A 10,036-nucleotide genomic window follows, 5' to 3' on the forward strand; every position below is an offset into this window, starting at 1 on the left:
AAAAAAAAAAAAAAAATAGAGAAACAATGCGATAATGACAAGAGTTATAACATAAGCTGTACTTTATTATCATGTTCAATCAGACACTTCACTTCAGACAACTGGTTAAGTTATAGTTTTTTTGGGAAATGGAGAGAATCGAACTCTCAACTCCTACAGTTCTATGAACCGTTCGTCAAACCTTATGACAACACTCCCACACAGATTTTAAAGGGGGGGATTATATAGCGGGTTGCCATGTCGCCCAAGAAGCTGACAATGACATTACCCATAATCCCCCCCCTTTCAAAAAAACTTTACAACACAAAAAATTTACCTGAAGTCGTAGTCTGGATACATCTGATAGAGTGTAAGAACCAAGTAGATCAAAGCTTTTCGACTGTAAAAAGCAACAGAATATAAACATAAGACATGTCTATATCATAAAAACATGGTTTAAAAAAAACTCAGTAAGTAGAAGATTTAATTACCTTGACCTGCTTAACAAGAGATCAACGGGTGAAGAAGAGTCAGTATCAGAAGATTTCCCAAGATAATCTAGCATCTGTGTTCAAATGAACCGGAAACAATTAAAACAACATTTCAATGATTTAAGTCTAAAACACATTTTTGATTGTAACAGCTAAATTCAGATGTAAAAGAATAGCTTTCATAGAGTATTAAATTACCTCATTCTCCAAACTAAGAGACAATCTTTTGTCAGTTCCTGCATGTTTGCCTATCCAAGAAACAAAACAAAAAACAGTAAATTATATTCCTTGTAAGCCCAGAAGAATAGTTTGACCCTGAGAGTAAGAAGAACACAAAACAGGTGGCTTACATGAATAAGCTTCCAGACAACCTTTGATAGTTCTTTCCCCGAGATTTAAATCACCCATAAACACATTCAAACTGGATTGCAAAGGTGTTTAAATTCCATTCAGAAATGAACAAACAAATCTCATAATTCACAAAAACAAAGCAAATAACTCAATTTAACCCAATTTATATAAAAGAAAGAAGAGTAACCTGTCTAGATTAGTGTACTCCAAGAACTTCATGATAGCAGCAAAATCTTCCAGAAAGATGCAATAAACCTAAGATTTTTTTTTTTTTTTTTTTATAACAAAAACAGATCATATACAAAAATTATTACAGATCTCTCAGAACATAATAACTAAAAAGGTTTGAAATTAGCATTTCAAATTACAGGAAAAGAGCATAACAGGAAAGAATCAGACCATAGCATCATAATCACCAAACTCAATCCGAAACCCTAAAATTCAACTAAAACTGTAAAATACGAAATTGAAAAAAAACGGAATCTTAAAACTACCAAAATTGAGATTCCATAACCGTAAAATGTTTGAGAATAAGCGGCAATAGAATTTGTGTAATTCGAAATCCCTATAAACTCGAGAGAATGGATTTAAAAAAAAAAAAAAAAAAGTACCTGAAAATCTTTTTAATGTTTCGCGGAAAATGCGAAGTTTGTGTTATTATTGTTGTTGTAGGGAAACTATTACGATCTCGCACGTGCGAAAAGATGCGGATATGCTTTGGTGTCTATAATATAATGGACAGCGAAGCGTCTGATTCGCGAAGATCTAAACTGTGTGCCGTTTGTTTTAATGCTTTCTCATGGGCCGCCGTTCGATCTTGAGTCTTAATTGCGTGCCGTTTTTATGATATTCCATGGGCCGTCCAATAATAATAATAGATAAACATTTTGCAATCAGAACGTTGATGTTTCTTGCAGGGGAAATAATTTCGTTAATAGCTGTCACGGGATGCATGAGATTCATGTTGTCCTAGTCGAAATTAGTTTTTTTTTTTTAATCCAAACAAGACGGCATTACATGATGGCCTCAATTTAGGTGGACGACTATTTTAACGTGTTAATAAACCATATAATATACATCTTGTAAGTGTTTCTTTAAGCAATAAGACGAGTTAATTAGGTTTCATTTTAGGAACTTCGCAGAAGAAGCAAAAAAAAAAAAAGAGATAAAAGGAGCAAAAATGTCTCCCCCGCACACCTCTGAAGATACCCATTTGTGAGTACTGTACAAATGAATATGAATAATGGATAACATATTTATTTTCTTATTTCTTTATCTATGATATATGGTTGACTCTCACTGATAACATATATACTTTTGTAAATGGATTTTAGAAAGGCTTTTCACTTGGGTTGGAATATATATTTGCATGTCTGTTCCACACAATAATATTTGTACGTATAAGATTAACAAGAACAAATATCCCAACATAATTATAAGGCTTATCCTTAATTTGTTTCTCATCATAGTCATCAATCTCTCTTTTCTTACTCTTTTATTTCCATGTATTGACTCTGAATGGTTACACACCTTGTGGAGTAGAGTTAGAGTGTAGTGAATGGGCCAAAATTTACACTTCAACTCTTGCTATTGGAATTTGCACTATCTGGTTTCACCAAAATTTTTATCACCCAGCTTATGAATTCTGGCCTTTTAATCGTGTGATTCTGAACTTATATTTTCGGGTCTGAGAGCTAATAAACAGAAAAAGTGAGCCCATGTTTCAGCCAAAACCAATTTACCACCACGAAACAAAGGCTGACATATTTTAAATTTTCAAAATTATAGTATATAATCCTTAACATTTTCGTGGAGTAAAAATAAAATAAAATAACGTGTACTGGAAAAGGAAGTAATGAGCACATTTAAAAATAGGATATGGAAGTGGCAGATGGTCATGATTGCAATTCTGGATGGACACTCTCTGCGTTATAGGCTCCATGCGAAAACAGCATCCGACGAATTATAATTTTAGCTTATGGTTTTCTTCTGTCTTACTTCGCTTCTTGTCTTTTTATGTCTTCCAAATATTCTCTCTGTAGTATATACTTATAAACAAAAGACAGTATATATAAGACATATCTATCATAGGGTACGTAAGACATTAATGTAAAGAAAAAATGGGCGCCATCCAATAATATGCAAACCATGAATAATGATAACTGGACCAAATGTAATGATTTATGTACAATTATGTGTTACCATCTAAATATAAACATGAAAAATATATGTTGTTGACAAAAGAAATGATAGTACTAGCTATATATAAATAGAGAGGTGTGATATCAATGTTGCATTGTTGCTATTATATGAATCTCATTTTCAACAATAATTTACCGTTGGAGTGGAGGGTTAGGTAAAGGAGCCACTCAGGTAACAGCCCTAGCTGCAATATCTATTTGGAAGTCACAATTCATGGTTCAATCCGGCTTTATTTTCTGTTTTTGTTATCTCTTCTTCATAAGTTATATGTATGAATTTGTGTTTTGTATGAGCTTTACAATAAACTTTTGAGTCCATTTGAGTATGTGTAACCATTTTTATTCATGCTATTAATAGCAAAAACAAATTATACATGACATCTGTATTGCTTTTGATTTTTTAGTTTACATGGCGAAGATAGTTCATTCTTAACCTAGGCATGTCATTATTTGTATTTGTGTATGTAATTTAGTATAATATAATAACATGAGAAATTAAACTAGAAAATATCGCGATCAACTTTAATCAATGTCAGAGAATGAATACCTAGTTTAGTGGAGTTTATGTATTATTATTATTTTATTTTTATATGAAAATAGAAAGAGATGAGAATCCCGCGTGGGCCGCAACTTGAAAACATGAAAATACTTGGAATGAAAGAGAAGTAAGTTGATACAGAAATTTGATTTGACCATTGAACGAGAGAGTTGATAATATTCTATGTATGCACATGTATCGGTGTATCTATGCAGTTAAATTTTATAAAGTAGAATATTCGTTAAGACGTGAAGAGGAAAGAGGTGGTTGTAAATAAAGGGGACATGCAATGCAGAAAGAGAGAGAAAGTTTTGTTTCTTTTACAACATTGGAATGATAACTCTTCCACTCAACTTCACTATATGCCTCAAAATTTACTTGTCCCAATAAGCCTGCCTAAAGGCACCTTTCTTCCCAATATGCATGTCCAAATTTATACACAAAACAACAAATATTCGCATAAGACATATGATGATCAAGCGATATATACTGTTACATGTACTATATATATCTTCTTCTTTTTCAAAAATGAACTATAATACAAGCAAAAAGCAAGCTATAACTTTTTTTTGCTTTCTTTTCAATACAATTTTCAAGTTTCTATTCCAATTTTATCTTATCAGATATGAATCTAAGTCTCGATTATTTTGTAACATGTTAGCGGTAAAACCAGTCTACTTTGTTATTTGGATTAATAGGATTCCGTCACTAGAAACTCCATCTCTAGAAATGGATCACCGTGACGGAAAGTTCTCAACATGAAATGAAAGAGATTCTTCCATATTATGCAGTTTTTATGTCAAAGTATAATTTCACAAGTTTGACAAGAAAACGACCAATCAATCTTTCCTTTAATTAGTTGTATATCTGAGATTTTGTCATTACCCTTAATTGGCGCCATTCATAATATTTTTGTTAGTACGTATAGCTGTTTATATATTATATATATAATATATCCTACTTAAAAGGCAAGTAGAATAGATAAAGTCTGCCGAATAACTCATCTATGTAGAATTAAATGGCATTAGTCACGTCGACAACAACAAATTGAACAAACCATACCAAAGTGAAGCTCAAACAATGTTACATAATTCTATTTCTGGTGCATCGTTCCTTAATAGTAACAAGAGTAAGATATTATAAATTTTTACAACTTTTTGTTTTGAAAGACAAAAGGGATACAGCTTTTTTTTGTTTGTGTGGTTTGATTCAAAGGCTAAGTCATTTCATGCCCCATGCAATGTCACCAGAGGCCACGCCTCTCAACCTTTTCACTTGCCCTTTTCCACCTAAAGCTGACTCTCTCCCTCTCTATGCATGTATATATTTGTCCTCTTGATGTATTACACTGTTCTTTATTGACCATGCACTAATGTTGATATCTAAAGAGTAAGTTGAAGAAAAAAGTTTCTTATCAGGAATGCTGGAATGTGCATACTGGAAACAATGGAAATATTCAAAAATTGATTGAGATGGAAAAGACTGTTAAGTCTTTATGCCATACTGTTATGACTCCTAAAAAAAATCGACAAGAAAATTAGGTTAAGAATAGTGAGTGTTTGTTCTAGTTTGACTGATTCCTTGATGAAGATTTAAGTAGATAATTAACGGACTAGCTAGGATTAATGCTTCTGAATCTTCTGATCAATTAATAGTTAAAACCAATGTGAGTGAGATAGAAACCATAGTGGACCGAACAAATGTTTAAAGATCATCCATTTATCCCGCTATCCAATTTGAGAGCATCCGTTTATTAATTAAGTACTAATTTCACGTTTGGATAAGCCAGAGTCAAAGCTTTAGATATTTGAGAACCAACGTTGGTATACCGTTTTAACACATATTTGAGATGATACGTGACACAGAACCTTGCTCCACAATTCCTACGTCTCCACCTCGTATTAGCCATCAAATTTTGAGCTATCCAACCAGAGCGCCACAAAATAATAAATGACAAGATGTCCTGAAGTACATATATAAGATCTTCAGAATGAGCCGAATTCTTCAGTTTGCTTTTGTCTTAGCTTCAATAGTTTAGAGACTCGATCATGATTTAAGAGAGTGTCTGGAACACTTGGAAAATTCTAGCCACTTGGTTCAACAATGTTGCACTATCAAGAAGAATAAATTTCGAGCAGATTGGGATCAACTTATTTTCTGATTTTTATTAGAAAACGTACTAGCTTAAGATTGTTGGAGAGCACATGGTTCTTAGTAGAAGTACAATTCGATGAGAAACAATGTCTCTCAAAGCATCATAAGTCTGAATGTTTTGCTGTATGATCTCGGGAAATGAGCTTTTAACCAAAAACATCATCATTTTCGGTGCATGCCAAACTCCCTTCAGCGTCTTTTTTATTAGCATTGTTTAAAACCAGTGACTTAAAATATTCCTATAGTTTTCATTTAGGAATAATTAACTCTTATTCTTGGGATTATTAAACACTTCATATCTAAATAATTGAAATTTGACAGGTCTAATGTCATCATGCCTCGCACTCCACTCGTCTCGTTTTCTGGCTTTACTGATAATCCCAGCTTTTGTTTAATTTTAACCAAAACTATACTGTATTTGAAAAGGGCAAGTTCTTTATCTGTTTAAAGACAACACACATTAGCAAAAACAAAAGTTGAACTTAAGAAAACAAAATTAAAAAGGAAAAAAAACCTTAACATGCTTATTATAATTTGACTCGGACAACTTATTGACTATTTCCTCATTAAATATATACACTAGGAAATCAGATAAAATGACCATGAAATAATCTTTAAATAACAAAATTTTGAACTAAAAAAAAAATCGAAGTCATAAAATGGTGTCGAGGAAGTATACATGCAGATGCAGGCTAGGAGTGTTCAAATGTAATATGTTGTGTATATATATATACGTGATATAAGTTTTATATTGTTTCTCTCATGACTTATGCTAGAAAAAAATATTAGTTGTAATAATAAGATACACTGAGGAATATACTAATGTATTTCCTCTTGTGTATTATTAATATCTTATATATTTACGTTGGAACTAGATGTGCGAAACACCTCAAAACTTTTGTTGGCCTGATGACGCAGGATATATAATTAGTACTTTTATGAGATTAATTTATATCATTGTGGCTTAAGTTCTCCATGCAGTTGGATTGATTCTCTAAAAAAAATTTCTATGTAGTTTGTCATAGCTCTTTGTGAAAAATTGGGAAAACATTGAAGATTAGATTTATATGGAACATAATTAGTACATTCAGTATTATCTTGTTCTTGGAATCTCCCTAAAGTAATTTTGCACAATTCGAATGAAATCTCTAGTAATTATAGGATCTTTAGATGATATGTTGTTCTAGAGTGATTTTAAGCTTACCAATATTCACCTTACATACGTAGTCACAGAAGTTGTTGGCACAGATTTCTGGTCCTCCTCGGAGTGACTAATTAATATGTGGTTAACCTTGGGCGGTTTGTTACGTAAAACAGAATTTATAAAATCCAACATGGTTTCAAACTTTCAAAGTTGTCACACATTTCATAAATTCTAACAGACTGTCTATTATCTAATATTATGAAAAACCGGTTCAACATTTCATGTTTAACGTTTTATCACGTTAATCCAAACTAGAGTATACAGGCTACACAGAAAATCCCGTCTTTTTATATCCATAAACGCACAACAGTATATATATTTGTAAAATTGATTTTTTCCACCATCAAAAAAATATATTTTTTATAAAATTTTGTAACATTGATTTTATTTATTTATTTATAATGATTCAGTCATAGTTAGCCGTTATAGCCCGTTATATATATAGATATCTCATAATTCAGAAATCCCGATAATTAGCATTGAGATTATCTGGAATCTTCCTATTTTTGTTTAAGGCCGTGTATATGTGGATGTGGTGACGAAAAAAAAAAAATGTAAATACGTTTGTGTGTGTGTATATGACATAATAATAATATACGAAAACATATATGTACCGGATTGACCGCATAAAAAGCTTTTCGCATAGCGTAGTGCCCATTACTTTGTATAATTGCAAGATTGACCTTTCTCTCTCTCTCTTTGGTTTTAGTCTCTCTCTCTTTTTTTTTTCTCTGCAAAATTTTTTCATTTCACCACAAGATTCCAAACAAAAGAGAATTGATAGAAAGTGAGATTTGCAAAATATATTCTATCCCATCTCCCCTTGTTCTCTCCTATCATTTAAACACATATACTCTAAGTTCTTTCTCTCTCCCTCTCTTTCTCGCTCTATCTAACTAGCTAGCGCCATGACTTCTTTTGTCTCCGACCACGCCTCGAGTTCTCGATCTCTGGTCTCTATCTAAGTAACCCTAATTTTTATCTTCTCTCCTCCGCCTCCCCTGATGTTGAGATCATCAAGAACGCTTTGTCTCGCTTCTCCCCGGCTTTCTTTGGCTTTTCCGGTCACCGGATTCTGCCATGGTTTCTGCTGCTGAATCCTCTTCCTCCTCGTCAACGCTTCTTCTTCCATGTGCGTTTGCCAACAGTTTTGCTTTTATGAGGTTATTACAAAAATCTCATCATTTCTCTGCCGTCTCTGAGGACGACGACGACAACAACAAAGACATTCGCTTAGGATCCGATTATCAAGCAAAAGATAATAATCATCACCAAGTTTGTAGGAGAGATTGTAGTTTCATGGCCGATCAAGAAGAGCCGAGGAGTACTACTTCTAGGTTAAGCTCCAAGGATGACGACCATGACAACAATAGCAATAACAACAATAATAATAATAACGACAACAACAACAACAGCGAAGCCGAAGATCATGAGATGAGACAACAAGGGTGGCTCCGGCTAAGCATAGGCCACGAGGATGACGTTAAACTGGATCTTGACCATCGACAGCAACATCAAACCGATCCAACGGCTAGGAGAGACTCTTTTCTTGAGCTTAACCTTTTCTCTGGCGGTTCAAATAGAGGAGAAGAAGTTGGTCTTCCATTATCATCTCTCTTTCATCATCATCATCAGCATCAAGCCGGAGGGATGATGATTAATCCATTAATGTTCCCTACAAGGACTGAGGAGATGATTGGTCCTTGGGCGGCTGCGTTTAGAACGCCTTTTGTCCCACAAAACCTAACACATCCATCAGCATCATCTGCTTCTTTGATGATGCCATTGATGGGACCGTACTTTGGTCGCTCCAGTTTTCAGCCGCAGTTATTAGGGAATAATAATCGGGATGTGGTAGCTGGTCCAAGCTCAAGTTTTCGAGTCATTGATCCTCCCAGACGACCCCATTCCGGCATTTGGTTTCTCCTTCAAGCTTCTCAAAACCAGTAAGTGCTTAATTTCAACTACATATATAAGGACTATGTTATGTAAGGTCCAGGAAATGGATTTTCAAGATTCATATATCCTTGTTTTTAATCATCATAAGGTGTTCTCAAAATATTATATTTTCAAAACATTTAAGTTTCTGATTTTTTTTCTTTGGTGAACGTTTTAGGACAGTAGAACCATTCTTGCCTCAGATACCAAAGAGCTATTTGAGAATCAAGTAAGTACTCATCGTTTATTAGATTCTAACATTCTCGTTACTTTTTTTTTGTTGGATACAATTCTCGTTATTTATTCAACCAGCTAGCTAATTAATATAAAGAACTAAGACATAAAACGACGTTAATTATAACAAAAGCTTATTGCTAATTAATTTTGATGTTTCCGGATTTGGTAGGGACGGGAAGATGACTGTTCGACTGTTGATGAAATATTTGGTGAATAAGTTGCGATTGGAGCACGAATCCCAGGTTTTTCTTTTAGTCTCATCCCATCTCTTTTAATTTCCCTTTCTTTAACTTTATTATTGTTCTAGATTCCATGTACACGTTGCTTGCCGTAACTACAATCTCCTTAGCTTTAAAAAGAAATTTTTTAAACGTTACATAAATACCTTTTAAGCATTAAAAATGATGAAAATAGTACGCTAAAACAGAAACATATTAGTAATAGAAAAGAAGCAAACGTGGAGAGGGTATATTCATGGGGGTTGGTGTACTGAGGAACATGACAGCAACATGGGAACTAAATTGCCACAAAAGTGTCTCCATGTTAATTAGGTCACAAGTAGATGTCGTTGCTAGGTATAAGCCGTTTTGTTCTTTCTTTGTTTTTATATGCCTATTATCCATAAATTGATTTTCAACCTTTCTTCCACTTTGTCTTACTTGCTCCTTTTTGTAGTTTAGGGGTAATTGATTAACGGTCGAGCCATTAATAAGTGTCTAGCTAGAATGATCAAATTTTCATTAGTGATGAGTGCACCTTTTAGTTGATTTCTTTTATGCATATTATATAGAAATATAGATATATGGCAATCCACCTACCAATTTATATATACACCCACATTGATTTATATCCGACTTCTAGCAATTATGTGTGTTTGCGTTTTAAAATGCAAAAGTAAATTAAAAAGATATATATATATATATATATATATATATATATATAT

The 10,036-nt window shown here is 33.3% G+C and overlaps 2 protein-coding genes across 4 annotated transcripts in view; one reads left to right on the forward strand and one right to left on the reverse strand.

Moving 5' to 3' along the window:
- The window catches only part of LOC104769539 (repressor of RNA polymerase III transcription MAF1 homolog), a 2,930-nt gene extending 1,411 nt beyond the window's left edge, over window positions 1-1,519 (reverse strand). The window contains exons 1-6 of one of the 2 annotated variants that reach the window (XM_010493767.2): window positions 1,433-1,519; window positions 1,009-1,076; window positions 821-891; window positions 669-718; window positions 471-544; window positions 317-379 (exon numbers count right to left, since the gene is read on the reverse strand). In XM_010493767.2, coding sequence (XP_010492069.1) covers window positions 317-379; window positions 471-544; window positions 669-718; window positions 821-891; window positions 1,009-1,040 — 290 coding nt within the window. In that variant the 5' untranslated portion in view covers window positions 1,041-1,076; window positions 1,433-1,519. The other variant, XM_010493768.2, reaches the window with a different exon arrangement.
- LOC104769540 overlaps window positions 7,628-10,036 on the forward strand; it is an 8,786-nt gene continuing 6,377 nt past the window's right edge. For both annotated transcript variants that reach the window (XM_010493769.2, XM_010493770.2), the window contains exons 1-3: window positions 7,628-8,864; window positions 9,035-9,085; window positions 9,263-9,335. In XM_010493769.2, coding sequence (XP_010492071.1) covers window positions 7,999-8,864; window positions 9,035-9,085; window positions 9,263-9,335 — 990 coding nt within the window. In that variant the 5' untranslated portion in view covers window positions 7,628-7,998. The remainder of the gene's footprint in view (window positions 8,865-9,034; window positions 9,086-9,262; window positions 9,336-10,036) is intronic.

This window comes from Camelina sativa, chromosome 20, assembly GCF_000633955.1.
Source record: "Camelina sativa cultivar DH55 chromosome 20, Cs, whole genome shotgun sequence".
Lineage (NCBI taxonomy): Eukaryota > Viridiplantae > Streptophyta > Magnoliopsida > Brassicales > Brassicaceae > Camelina > Camelina sativa.